Here is a 14638-nt window from a genome sequence, read left to right on the forward strand (position 1 = left end):
TTCAAAACCACCCAGGCAAGCATCAACCCAGGTAGTCCTCAACTTAACGGTCACAACTGAGCCCAAAATTTCTGTTGCTAAGCGAGACAATTAAGTGAGTTTTGCGCCATGGTACGACCTTCCTTTCCACAGTTGTTAATTGAAACACTGTAGTTGTTAAGTTAGTCACATGGTTGTTAAGTGAATCTGGCTTCCCCATTGATTTTGCCTGCGAGAAGGTCGCAAAAGGGGATCATGTGATCCCAGGACACTGCAACCATCATAAATGCAAGTTTGTTGCTAAGTGTCCGGATTTTGGTCATGTGAATCATGGGGATGCTGCAACGGTCATAAGTGTGGGAAACGGTCATAAGTCACTTTTCCCCCCAGTGCTGTTGTAATGTCAAAACGGCCACTAATCGAACTATTGATGACTACTTTTATTTAGTAATAATTCAGCAATTTTAGATCCACAGAACTTGTGGGATTTTCCTCACAAGAAATGGGTAAACAGAAAAATATGGCAATCAGAAGGAAGTTCCCACCTCTGAAAGGGAAACAAAAATTGTAGATCTCCTACCACTCGGATTAAGCGTCCAGACTTGGCATCCAGCACTAGGATTTTCTGGGAGGAGGTTGACACCAAAAGAGGGCCGAGAGGAAAAGGGGCGAAGCAAAGTCTCAATGCAACATCCAGGGCCGTGCTGTCCAGATCCAGAATGCTCACGTCGATTCTTAGTAGCTGACATGCATAAATAAGGATTTAACATTAACATTAATGTTAAAGAGCCGTAAGGAGTTAACAATAATATAATATAATATGCATAGTTGATCTATATAATATAAATTTTAATCTAAATTTAGAAGGGAAAGACTGTTGATATTGTGCACAAAAGATATGCACCAACAGACACACTGTACAATGGAAAGATGGTTTTATATGATGTTTCATGTTTGTATTTGTCAATGTTTGTTGTTAAAATAAATAAAAAACATTTAAAAAAACATTAATGTTAAGTAGCTGAAGCTACTTCTGCTGCCTGCAATTTAGCGGTTGTATAATACGTGGATGGATGGAGATAGATAAGATACCTAGAAAATCATGCTATAGAAATAATTTTCCAGAATAAATGAAACAAACAATCATAGTCTCACGTAGATAACAAATAATTAATATACTTAATTATTTAGTTATTACTTAGAAAGTTCAAAACATTCGCAAAGTTCCATCTCATCCTGGGCACCCTTTTTTGAACTATTACCATCTGGCAGACTGTACAGGATAATAAAAACAAGGACAAATAGGCTGAAAAACAGCTTCTATCCCAGGGCAGCAACTATATTGAATTCCACTGGATAGTGTTATATTAATGCAATATCAATTGTATAAAATGCGTTTATTTTCAGATTGGAATGTTGGCTTTTTTTGGTTTAAATATGGATGGAATAATTAATGGAACCTGTGTATTAAATATATGGAAATAAATGAAATGATATAGGAGGAGAGCTGAAATGGAATTAACTTTAGGGCTTAGGATTGTTCTACTGTTTGAATTGAGTAGATTAATATGTCCTTTTTGGGGGTGGGGGGAATTTAATGAAATTTAAAAGCAGAAAAATCATGCAGAATCTGACTTATATATGCTATGTAGTTTTAAAGGGATTATTAAGTTTAATGTTTTAGGTAATAATGTTAAATGTTTTAACGAGATTTAAAAGGGGGTGAAAATAAATGAATTTATAACTTAGAGGTGGTGCACTTATACTGAGATTTCGGGGGGGGGGGAACCAATTTATAGAAGAAGTGTCTTTTTTTTAATTAGGATTTAAGATGAAATATACAAATATGACAGTTAAAAGTACTAAAGTATAATGGTTATAAAGTTATCATAAGTGAATTAAATAATGAGATAAATATTTGGAATAATACAATAAAACAGAAAATGTATAAAAGCACTGTTAAGATAAGGAATTGGATATAAAAATTGAATACGTAATCATGGTCATATTTGTATGTATATGTGAAACCTGTAATCATGCTGTTCACTAAAAAGAGACGTTAAAATATGGAAAACTGAATAAAACTTGTTTAAAAAAAATGTTAAAGAGCTGCAGTGGTTAGAATGCAGTACTGCAGGCTATTTCTGCTGCCTGCTGGCTGCCTGCAATTTGGTGGTTGCATAATAGGTGGATGGATGGAGATAAATACTGTAGATACGTAGAAAATCATGCTGCAGAAATATTTTTCCAGAATAAATGAAACAAACAACCACGGTCTCCTGTAGATAGAAAATAATTAATATACTTATCTGGTACAGTTATTTGCTATATCTACAAGAGACCATGTTTCTTGGTTTCTCCTCAGCAGCAGGAAACTCACTGCACATATTCTTATTGCTTAACAAAAAAAAAAAAAGGCCATGTGTTTATCGATTATTTTACTTACTTTATTGTTTATTAAACAAGTTTATATAGCTGCCTAACTCATACCCAATGACTCCAGAGTTTCACATGGTTTCACTAAAATTATATGAGTGAGAAATTCCACCGGCTTTTGAGATACAGGGAATAGTTACCTCATCCAGAGTATGGGCGTCCATGAGGGTGACGATGTATTTGGAAGGCCCCACAAAGGCCAAGAGACGTCCGTCGCAACTGACGGACAAAGCGTCAGGACCATGGTCAGCGTCTTGGGACACCACATTAGCTGAATGAGAGTGGGAGAATCAATTTCTGTGGTAAGTCATTTAGAGCAGGGATCCCCAACCTTTTCGACGCCGCGCCCGGTTCCGGCGTCAGCTGGCGCCGCGGCCTGGTTCCGGCGTCAGCTGGGCGCCGCCATCTTTTGACGAAAATCACTTCCGGTGATGTCATCGAAGTGATTTTTCGTCAAAAAGGCGCCAGCGCTTTGGTGAGCTTTTTCGGGTAGAAATGGCTTTCTACCCGGAAAAGCTCACCGAAGCGCTGGCGCCGCCATCTTTTTGACGAAAAATTGCTTTTTTACCAAAAAGATGGCGGCGCCAGCAACCAGCGGCCCGGTAAGGCTTGTTCCGCTGCCCGGCACCGGTCCGCGGACCGGCGGTTGGGGACTCCTGATTTAGAGCAAGGGTCTTCAAACTTGGCAAGTTTTAAGACTTGTGGACTTCAACTCCCAGAATTCCTGAGCTAACATGACTGGAGGAGGAATTCTGGGAATTGAAGTCCACACGTCTTAAAGTTGCCAAGTCTGAAGACCCCTGATTTAGAATAAGAGTTGGAAGGGACCTTGGAGGTCTTCTAGTCCAGCCCCTTGCTCAGCAGGAACCCTACACCACTTCAGACAAATGATTATCCAATCTCTTCTTAAAAACTTCCAGTGTTGGAGCATTCACAACTTATGTTCCACTGATTCATTGTTCTGACTGTCAAGAAATTTCTCCTTAGTTCTAGGTTGTTTCTCTCCTTGATTAGTTTCCACCCATTGCTTCTTGTCCTGCCCTCATGAGGGTTGTTAAGTCCAGCGCCCATTATTTTGCATAGCGGCCATTAAACAAACATCACAGTCATTAAGCAAATCAATGTATTCCCATGGGTGCTTTTTGCCGGAAACTGTCCCAAACCATAAATCACAGTCACAAGACCGCATGGAACACTGGAATCAGCCATCACCTATGAGCTGGAGCCCAAATGCCCAAAATGTAGTCACGTGACTGTGGGGATGAGTGCAAATGTTGGAACTCCAGAACTCAAGTGGCTTTGTAAGGGCTACCATTGCAACTTTGAATGGCCGTTGCGGGGGACTTGTTGTAAGTTGAGGAACACCTATAGCAGGGGTAGCTAACCTTTTGGACCTCAAGGACCACCAAACTCATAATTTTAAATCCTGTGGAGCACTAATATGAATTTTGACTGACGGTGGCGGGAAAGTCGGTCCCATATTCCAGAGCTGCAGTAGTAAAAAGACTGGCCCTTTGGTCACTCCGGAGCTTTCTTTCTCTCCCCCAAAATCCGCCAGAAATGGGTCTTTGCCGGCGCAGCCTCTTGGAGGAGGAGGAGGCCTTGCAGGGTCCCAAAGACTCATTTCTGGCAGAGTTTGGGGGAGAGAAAGAAAGACTTTTGCTGCTTTCCTTGCGTGCACCCAAAAGCAGACGAAGAAAGAAGTGGAAAGAAGCAGCCCAGTGGCCAGGCCAGGCACGTGGGGTGAGTGGGGCAAGCTCCCCCCTCCGCCCTTTCCCCCCTCCCCTCACTACTTCATGTTGTTCTTAATGCAAGCGGTGCAAGCCTTGTGTTCCCACGGGCCATGTGGGTGGTGCAGCCTTCTGTTCCTGCGCAGCCTGGATTATTTGCTTTGGGGGGAGTGCTTTGGGGAGGGTGACATTTCTCTGCAGACCACCAAAATGATCTTGCGGCCCACCAGTGCTCCCCGGCCCACCAGTTGGCGACCACTGACCTATAGTAAAGACTCACCTTTAGGTAGAGCAGGACACTTACCTAACACTCGGACAGTGTGACTTTTCTGGACGGCACAGTTATAAAGACTCAGCGTCCCATGTGTGCAGGAACTGTACATGAAATGGCCGTCTGGAGAGAAGGTCAGACCTGTGATCAGTCCTCGGTGCTGCCTGTCCGATAGTCGGCCCGAAACAAAAAGGCAAAATGAGGTATGAACGTGAAGAATGAAACCAGCGGATGACAAAAACCATTGCTGTCAACTCATAAAATATCTCTATGGTCTTTTTAGAGTTGCCAACAGAAAGGGGGGAGGGGGTGAGCAGTCCAGCCGCTTGCAAACCGAAACTGCATTCCATAAATGTTGTCAAAGATTGTTTCTAGGTGACTGAAGTTTCTGCCGCGCAAAATTGTAACTGGAGAACATGATTGATGACTGTTGGCTATGGATGTGTCCCATTGGAGAATATGAATTATGATACACCCAGGGGGCGGGGGAAAACCAGGGTCAAGGGTGATAATGAATTATGTGTCTCGGAGTCGGCTAGTTGTCAGAATGCCAGACAGTTTAATTCCCAATAAATCCTTTTTGAAATTTTGGAAGTTTGACTCGAGACCCATGATTTAAATGGGGGTAACTGCTGGAATCCTGACAGCTGCCTTTATACCCCTCCAGCGCAAGGCATTTGGGTTTGTCTCCCTTCATTTTAAGCCCATAACAATCCTGCAGTTTCAAGCCGTCCTCAACTTACAACAGTTTTGTGGCCAAAGTTACAACGGCACTGAAAAAAGTGACTTGTGAGCGTTTTTCACAGTTATGACCTTTGTAGCATCCCGTTGATCATGTGATCCAAATTCCAGACTCTTCATATTCTTCCCCTTTGCTGTGTGTCCCAAAGTCACATGATCCCCTTTTGCAGGACTTTCTGACAAGCAAAGCCAATGGGGAGGCCAGATTCACTGAACAACCTGGTTACTCACTTATCAACTGTAGCGATTCACATAACGGTGGCAAGAAAAATCATAAAATGGGACAAAACTCACTTAACAAATGTCTCAGTCAACAACAGAAATTTGGGGCTCCATTGTGGTCATAAGTAGAGGACTATCTCTATTTATCAGAGAGCAACTTGTTCAAACTCACCCAGGAAGTTATTTAATCAAGCAGGATTTGAATCAGCATCTCCTCCCCATGCCCCCCCCATTCCAAGTCCACTATAGTATATTTTTAGAGTTTACTTTTGCATTATAGTATATTTTTTAAGAATTGTGTGATGCTCACTGAGTTATTTGTTGTAAAAAGGAAAGCATCTGCCAATGGAAAGGCAATAAAAAAATGTGTCTCTTTCTCCAGGCATCTGGGTCAGGATGAGTAACATTCTCCCCATTGTTGACACATAGTACAGTTTAATGTTAATCACTGTATAATTATTTTAGTTTTCTCTAGTAGTATGGGCTATTTTTCTTTTCTATTTTTGTATAATGATTTGGGATGCTGCCCAGAATCTTTGAGCTGGGTGTCATGTTGAATGTTGTATATATAAATAGATAATTCAGAAACAGAAATGTTGTGATACAGGTAGTCCTTGTTTAGTGACTGTTTCAAGTTACGACAGTGATAAAGAAACAACTTTGCAACCACTGCTCATGTTTACAGCCTTCCCAGGTCTGTAAACAAGCGAAAGCTGAAATGAGATTATAAGCATGATTAGAGTTTCACCTAGCAACCACTTCACTTAATGACCAAATTGTCAGTCCCAGGTGGGGTCACTAATGATCACCTGGACTTAACATTTGACATATCACCCCAAATATTGCTAAGTGAAATAAGTACATTTGTTTTGTTGTTTTTCTTTACTGCGTTATAGGCTAATATCAGTATTTACTTCATTTTTTTTCCCTCTTCCGAATAAATATTCCCTTTCAAACAACTCTCCCCCTCCTCTTCCAAGCATGCAAAACGTTCAAAACCTAACTATGAAACTACACAAAGGCTTTACTTGTGTTCTTCTAGTAGTCTTGAGGCAGCCAAGCTGATGGTCCTGACCACGCCAGTGTCAAAGCCGCAAGCAAAAATAGGCTGCGAGGGATGAAAAGCCACAGCGCACGGGATTTCATCGGAGGCCGTGAATTCATAAAGCTGTAAGGGGATATAGAGTGGTATCCAGGTGAGACAGGAGGCAGCAGAAGGAAATGATCCAGGTGTGAAGTCTTGCGTCTCAGACCAAGGCCTCACAAATAAGGAATCTCACAAGGTCTCACAAATAAGGAATTACTGCATCCAGTTTGGGTCACCATGATGTAAAAAAGATGTTGAGACTCTAGAAAGAGTGCAGAGAGGAGCAACAAACATGATTAGTGGACTGGAGGCTAAAACATATGAAGAATGGTTACGGGAACTGGGCATGGCTAGTTTGAGGAAAAGAAGGATTAGGGATGACATGATAGCAGTCTTCCAATATCTCAGGGGCTGCCACAAAGAAGAGAAAGTCACATTTTGGGCATTTGATAGCTGATTCCAGTGTTTCATGTGGTCTTGTGGTCCCGATGTACAGTTGGGGACGGTTTCCGGCAAAAATTGCCCATAGGAATACACTGATTTGCTTAATGACTGTGATGTTCGTTTAATGGCCCCTATGCAAAATAGTGGGTGTTGGACTTAAACAATCCTCATGAGGGCAGGCCAAGAAGCAATGGGTGGAAACTAATCAAGGAGAGAAGCAACCTAGAACTAAGGAGGAATTTCCTGACAGTCAGAACAATGAATCAGTGGAACAGCTCGCCTTCAGAAGTTGTGAATGCTCCAACACTGGAAGTTTTTAAGATCCTGGATAACCATTTGCCTGAAATGATAGAGTGTTTCCTGGCTAAGTAGGGGGTTGAACTAGAAGACCTTCCAGCTCTGCTATTCTATTCTATTCTATTCTATTCTATTCTATTCTATTCTATTCTATTCTATTCTATTCTAACTTCCAGAAAGGTATAAGCATCTACTGTTATAATAATGTTAAATTGTTAAGGTGCCACAAATGAGTATATATGTTTCTCTGTGTGTGTGTGTGTGTGTGTTCTGCTGAACAAAGTTCCGAAATCACCTGCTGCATAGATTCGACATTCCAGATGCGAATGGTATTGTCTTCGGACACCGTCGCCAGCTGTTTCTGGGAACTGTCCACTGAAAACGCCAAGACCGTGCCCACGTGGGATCGCATAATCGTGCAGTAATTCCTCGACTGGATGTCCAGGCAGCCCACGTTCCCGGTGGCAGTGGTGCACAAAACCTTCAGGTTGTCTGGGCTGATTCGAACCGAACTCACTGGATTGTTGTGCTCTGGAAGAAAGATTATGCCAGCTTAGTCCGCTATTCAGGTGACATGGTTAGATTCACTGGACAGTGAGACATCTGGAGTTTCTTGGTGATGATGCAAATGAGATAAGGTGAGATGAGGTGGGATGGGATAAGATGATGGGGAAAGGTAAGGTAAGGTAGGACAGGATAGGACAAGATAAGAAAAGACAACTTTTATTGTCGTTTTTTACTGTGAGCGCACTGGAACATATTAAAAATGAGATCCTGTTCCCTGCTCTCAAAAGAAAGTACTTATCTACTCATACCCACACATAACACATATATACACATGCTACATATATACATGCATATATATTATCAACCCTGAAGCGAACCTGACCGAAGCCATTTTTGACAGTTTCTGTGTTGCCACACTGGAGCTTAGGTGGGGTTTGAGATAGCTGGGATTTTGTAGCCAAAACAAAAATATTTTCTCTTGGTCGGAGGAAGACAGAGTGATGTCACCTGGCAGCCAGACTGCACCTTGATTGGACCATGTGATTGTTTTGGGAAAGTGGGAAAAATTTTTAATTAGGTGAAAACCGTGGAAGTCTTTAGTGTCGGTTTTCACTAGATCTGTGCCAATATGATATTGCCAATAAACCTATTTTTTGAGGAATCTACCTGCTTTGGAGTTTTGCATGATATGGAATTATTACTTGGAACCCTCACATACACACACACACACACACATTAATCATTGTCCACTTTGAATACTTAACGGAAAGAGGACACTTGAAATAGTTACTTTAGTTTGGCAAGATTTCTGTGCATAGGTAAGGACCAATAAAAGAAACTGCTCAGAAATTATTTCATTGTTTATTAAATTTATTGGTCGTCCACCTTACCACCGGGTAACTTCCACGTGTCTTTCATATTTCTTGGGACGTGACACCCAGCTGGCTTTGTGTGTAAGGAAGGACTAAAACTCATGATCTCTCAGTTACTAGCCTATGCTTTAACCATGACATTAAAGTTTTTCTCAAAGAACTAGATAAATCTATGCCCCAAAAAAATGGTAATTCTAATAAGGGAGCGATTTGGTACACGTGAAATCTTTTCTCTGCTGTTATAAGTAGAATATGTAATTACCCCCAGGCAAGCTGGTTGGTAGGAAATATTTCTCTACAGAGTAGGGTTGTTCTTTTTTAAAGTCACTGAATTTTCTTTTTCAAACTCTGGAAGCCACTGGCTTGGACATCTTTCAAAAGAGATCAAATTCACGAAGGATATGCCCTACTGTTTGGAGAGACATAAAGGAAACTGGATGTCTTGGGTCTTAAAAAAGATGCCACAGGGAAGGGATATAACAGCACTGAGATGTCCAATTGTAGAACACGGAATGTCGCACACAAAAAGACAAGATCTGCTTTCTCTCTTAGCCCATCATGCAGGACACAGAATAATGGGCTTAAATTACGGGAAGGCAGATTTCAACTGATGCTGGGAAACAGTTCCAGGCTGTTCAAAAGTGGGACCAATGATCAGGGGGAATGATGGGCATTCAATCAATGTCTTAAAACAGAAGATGGACAGCCATCTATTAAGGAAGCTTTAATATAGATTCCAGCACTGAGTAGGACTGAAGTTAGACTGAATGATCAATGAAATAATAGAATATACTTGTAGCTCGGGTTTTGCATTTTGGCAGTGGTTTACTCTCCAAGCTTGTTCCAATTTAATTTCTGAACGTTTTGTTACCAGACTAGGTAACATCATCAGCAGGACTGTCTTGTCCTATTATCCTTAGCTTATAAATGTCTTGTGTATCAGTGTGATCAGTTGGTTATTTGGATGGTTGTTCATTTGGAGCTGCTCAGAAATTAAAGTATTGCTTCAAACGAACAACCAACCAAATGGCCATACTGGCACACAAGATATTTATAAGCTAAGGATAATACAACAAGACAATTCTGCTGATGATGTTGCCTAGTATGGTTAGGAAACGTTTAGAAGCTAATGTTGTGGTTCGCCGGCAGCCAGTGCAGACGGCAGCAGAATAGCGGGGAAGAACGGGGACCAGTCTGGAGAGGACTCGGACAAGGGCCCTGTGTCCGATGCAGAGATGGGGCCAGGACCATCTGGGAGTAGGTGCTGCCTTCGGAGCCTGGCAGCAGCGAGGCAGAAGAACAAGGGGAGCCTGTTCCCAGTGCATGTGTGCGCAGAGCTGCTAGAAGGCAAGAGCAGCTGAGACAAAAAGGGTGACTCGGGAGTAAGGCTGGGAGGTGATTGCCCCTCCCATAAGGTATAAAGGACAGGCAAAGGTGATGAAACCTTTGCAGGAAGCAAAGTCATTAGTTCTGTTCGGATTAATCCTTGAAGCTGTGTGGACTTTGTACTTTGGTTGGTTTTTTTTAGTTCCTTCAGCACTTTAGTTGTTGGCAGCAATTCAAAGGAGAGAAAGGTGGGTGCTTATCTCGAGCGACTGTTTGGCACTCATTACAGGCTGGGAATGCACATAATTCCCAGCGTTGAAATTAAACAAGAGTTGTTTTAACTAAGTGTGTGCTTAATTATGGTCTCAGGAAGCCTTGGTCAGAACAACTAAATGGAACAATCTATTATAAGTCTGTATAGGTTATTTAATGACTGTATAACTACCTGAGGTCATGGATTAAAACTCCTTCAAGGTCGGAAGGAGCCCAGAAATAGACCACTCTCATAGGAGCAAATTTAGGTCCTCCAGTGTCTTATCTTTCCAAAGGCATCTCCAGTTGATTTCCTGAATGGAAGACCTACCTAGCTTGTGATTTTTAAGCTCTACGCACCTGCCTCCAGGAAGACTTCTGAGAAATCCAATGGCCATAGGCGCAGGTAGCCATCATCAGAGGCAGTGGCACAGAAACTCGAAGAGAGGCAGATGCTGTTTAGGGATATCCCAGGACCTGGAGGGGGAAGAAGAAGAAAAAACAGATTCTGCCTTCAGGTGCTTTGGAGAATAGCTTGACTCCCTCTTCTTTGGGGCAGCCCTTGAGATACTGGAACTCTGCCATCATGTCATCCCAAGTCTTTCTTTTCATCAGACTAGACATACCCAGTTCCAGCAACCGTTCTTCATATATTTTATCCTCCAGTCTCCTAACCATCTTCGTTGTTCTTCTTTGCACTCTTTATAGAGTCTCAACATCTTTTTTTTACATCGTGGCGAGATTGTCCAATGAAACACCCATACGAGTCGAACATGTTCACCAGCCTCCCAAAGTTAGAAATGGCTGTAATAACTGAGCACCTGGGAGGTTCCCAGAAACACGAGCTGATACCTGAATTAAAAGCTTGCTTCTCTCGCTGAGGAGCGGGTCCCGTCTCCAAGGGCAAAAGGCGACGGACATTTTTGACAGTGACATTCTTGTAGTCAATTTCTAAAACATGCCCACTTCTGCTGCAAACAAACCTAGGGGAGGAAGGAAGGGAGGGAGGAATTGCTTTAATTCTTAAATCAGTTTTCTCTTATGGCTTGTAGCTATTGTGTCACCACTAAGTCACTCTGATAATGGCAGTGAAAAAAGAATCTTTCCCTTAAATAGACATTGCATTATGTAAACCAGTGTCAAGACCCCTATGGAACCTGGTTATGGAGCAACATCCTATATTTCCCTGCTAAAATATGCAGGAGGCAAAAAGGGGCTGGGGGGGAAACTGTGAAGATTTCCTTGCTGAAAAATTGTCCTTGCTGAAACAATTAAGTGTAAAACTAGTGGGAAGGGACCTTGGAGGTCTTCTAATCCAACCCCCTGCTTAGGCAGGAAACCTTACACCACTTTACCCAAATGGATGTCTAATCTCTTCTTGAAAACTTGCAGTGTTGGAGCAGTCACAACTTCTGGAAGGAAGCTGTGCCACTGATTCATTGTTCTGACTGTCAGGAAATTTTTCCTTAGTTCTAGGTTGCGTCTCTCCTTGATTAGTTTCCACCCATTGTTTCTTGTCCTGCCTTTTGGTGCTTTGGAGAATAGATTGATTCCCTCTTCTTTGGGGCAGCCCCTGAGATATTGGAATATGGCTATCATGTCACTCCCTAGTCCTTCTTTTCATCAAACTAGACGTACCCTTTAATTATTCTGGCACTTATCTCTTGAGTGCCAGAAACTTTTATATGGAAGCTGAATATACAACCTAACATTTAAATTGAGGTGTCAGGATTCCGGCAGTTACCCCCATTTAAATCATGAGTCTCAAGTCAAACTTCCAAAACTTCAAAAGGATTTATTGGGAGTTAACATGCCGGCACTGCCTGGGTGTAGCCGACTCTGAGCACATCATTCATTGTCACCCTTGACCCTGGTTTTCCCCCATCCCCCCCCCGGGTGTATCGTAATTCATATTCTCCAATGGGACACATCCATAGCCAAAAGTCTTCAAACATGCTCTCCAGTTAGAATTTTGCGCGGCAGAAACTTCAATCACCTAGTTACTATCTCTGAAAAACTATTGATAGAATGCATTTTTGATGTCCAAGCTGCCGCATCTGCTTTTTCAAACCCCCTCCCCCCCTCCTTTTCTGTTGGCAACTCTAACAAGACCATAGAAATATTTTATGAGTTGACGTGAAGTGTGAATCAATCCATTAGTGGAAATATTAGCTGAATCACCCCATCAATCAAAACGAATTAGTTTCAGGATGAATCGAGATGTCAGTCAAAGTCCAAAGCAACCTGCAGCAAAGAATCTTCATATGCTTGCTAAGATGTCGTGACCACAGCCCTGTTGGTCTGCCTTCTAAAGAAAGACAGCCAGAAACTGCCTTGAAACACCTGCCTTGGTCTAAAGCTTTGAAAAGAAGAGAGAAGGAGAGTTTCTTACAGCATCCGGTCCTCGGGCTCACGCTGGGTGGAGTGGCCGACCTCAAAGGCCAGGTCTGTGAACTCCAGAGAACGGTGTTCGCCCAGGTTCACGGGGCAGGAACGCAGAGCCCCGCTTTGGACCCGCCACAGCCTCACATTGTCTCGGCCACATGACACCATCCTGTGGTGAGAGAATTCAGGGCAGCAGAGGATGAGAAAGGGATTCTTCCTTCGTGTCTTGAGCGAAGGAAGGAGGGTGGGAGGGAGGGAGGGAAGGAAGATGGGAAAGAAGGAATGGGAGGGAAAGGGGGAGAGAGGAAAGAAGGAGGGGGAAAGGAAGAAAGGAAGGGAGGGAGGAAAAGAAAGGAGGGAGCGAGGAAAAGAAAGGAAGGAGGGAAAAAAGAAAGAATGAAAGGGAAGGAGGAAGAAAGGAAAAGAAAGAATGGAAGGAAGGAAAAGAAAGAATGGGATGGAGGGAGGAAGGAAGGAAGGAAGGGAAAGAAAGAATGGGAGGGAGGGAGGGAGGAGGGAGGGAGGAAGGAAGGAAGGAAGGAAGGAAGGAAGGAAGGAAGGAAGGAAGGAAGGAAGGAAGGAAGGAAGGAAGGAAGGAAGGAAGGAAGGAAGGAAGGAAAGTTGATCTAGTAAAGCTTTCCAGCTTGGTTGTCAAGCATGCAACAGAGTGCATAAGAAAAGGCTCAGAAAGTATAAATAACAGGCTGGCTTCTATTGCCTGTAACTACTGTATATATATGTGTGTGTGTGTGTGTGTGTGTGTGTGTGTGTGTGTGTGTATATATATATATATATATATATATATCCAACTTCGTTTCCTGACGCCTGATTCAAAGACTCTTGTGAAAGCTCTCCTTGCAAGGATGACCGTTAGCCCCAAGAAGAATAAGCGGTTCTTTACCTGGTATCGTCAAAAAAGGCGATCTTGAAGGCCCGGATGTCCACATCTGTGTGAGCTTTGGCCAGCATGACCACCTCTCCTCCACGGCTCACCTGGATGGTGTTCCACACCACCACCACCTGCCAAGAAGGTACGCAACGGCTGCTAGAGAGATCTTTCCTTGACGGGAGAAGCCCGATCAAATCTACCACTAAAATTCTTCCACAACTCCCAAATCCATTCTTCTTTAACCAAGCTCAGAATTAACGGCTTTAAAGAAATACCTTAGCTCAGAACTTTCAAGGAAGGGAGGGTGGACTGAAGAAGACATCTCGGCAAAGAGCTGGCAACTGTGGCAAAGAGCAAGGGGCCACGGAGTAAACTGGTTCCTTGGAACCCTCTTTAGATAAGGAGGGGGATGAAATTGCCCACATAGACTCTGGGTATCTGCTCCCCGTAAGGAGACCGCAGGACAGCAATTGTCTGTCTAGCAAAGGGTAAATGCTCGCCTATGGTGGCAAGTCAATACTTGGGTTCTTCCCGCTTTGTCAATGAAGAGAAGATTCAGGCTCTTCACAGTTGAGTCAAAGTAACACAAACTTATACATTTACCTACCCGAAAATATGACCTACCCCGAAAGTTAAGTCCTGGCTTGATTTTTACATGGGTGCCCAATATAAGCCCTACCCCCCCATAAAATAAGCCCTAATTAAGACCCCGCCCACTCCAGGATGCACGGGTAAAAATTAAGCTAGGGTGGGGATGGGAGTGGTGGAGCAGCCCTACTACTTACCTTCGGACAGTTGCAGGCAGGTCTTGCACTCCCCGATACCTGCCTTGCCGGCTCATTACTTCTGCAGCCGGCAAGGCCAGCAAGTCTTTCCTGAAGTCCTCTGCAGCCGATAACAGAGCTCTGGATCGATCTGTAGCTCTGTTATCAACTGCAGATGCCTTCAGGAAAAGCTGGCTGCAGAAGAAGTTCCTGAAGACCTCTGACAACGAAAGGGAGACGGAGGGCAATGCACGCAAGTGAGGTTAGTCAGTGGATGACATCCCCCCGCAAAATAAGACCTGGTGCCTTTTTTGGTGGCAAAAAATAATAATAATAATAAGACAGGGTCTTATTTTGGGGGAAACACGGGCATGATATTTTGAATGCTGCTCTAAACCCTAAAAATGAAAAGGAACCCTGGGATCTGAACAAACGG

At 43.1% G+C, this 14638-nt stretch overlaps 1 protein-coding gene across 5 annotated transcripts in view; it reads right to left on the reverse strand.

Moving 5' to 3' along the window:
* WDR90 (WD repeat domain 90) overlaps positions 1–14638 on the reverse strand; it is a 62104-nt gene that overhangs the window by 26860 nt on the left and 20606 nt on the right. For all 5 annotated transcript variants that reach the window (XR_015750856.1, XM_087973161.1, XM_087973159.1 and 2 more), the window contains 9 exons: positions 13451–13569; positions 12557–12718; positions 11017–11147; positions 10525–10641; positions 7503–7738; positions 6408–6547; positions 4450–4580; positions 2556–2686; positions 560–721 (listed from right to left, as the gene is read on the reverse strand). Coding sequence is in view for 4 of the 5 variants with exons in the window: in XM_087973161.1 (XP_087829287.1) it covers positions 560–721; positions 2556–2686; positions 4450–4580; positions 6408–6547; positions 7503–7738; positions 10525–10641; positions 11017–11147; positions 12557–12718; positions 13451–13569 (1329 nt within the window). In the remaining variant the exon portion in view is untranslated. The remainder of the gene's footprint in view (positions 1–559; positions 722–2555; positions 2687–4449; positions 4581–6407; positions 6548–7502; positions 7739–10524; positions 10642–11016; positions 11148–12556; positions 12719–13450; positions 13570–14638) is intronic.

This window comes from Notechis scutatus, chromosome 12 (assembly GCF_049901735.1).
Source record: "Notechis scutatus isolate UNSWTSFEM ecotype Mainland chromosome 12, rNotScu1.2, whole genome shotgun sequence".
NCBI lineage: Eukaryota > Metazoa > Chordata > Lepidosauria > Squamata > Elapidae > Notechis > Notechis scutatus.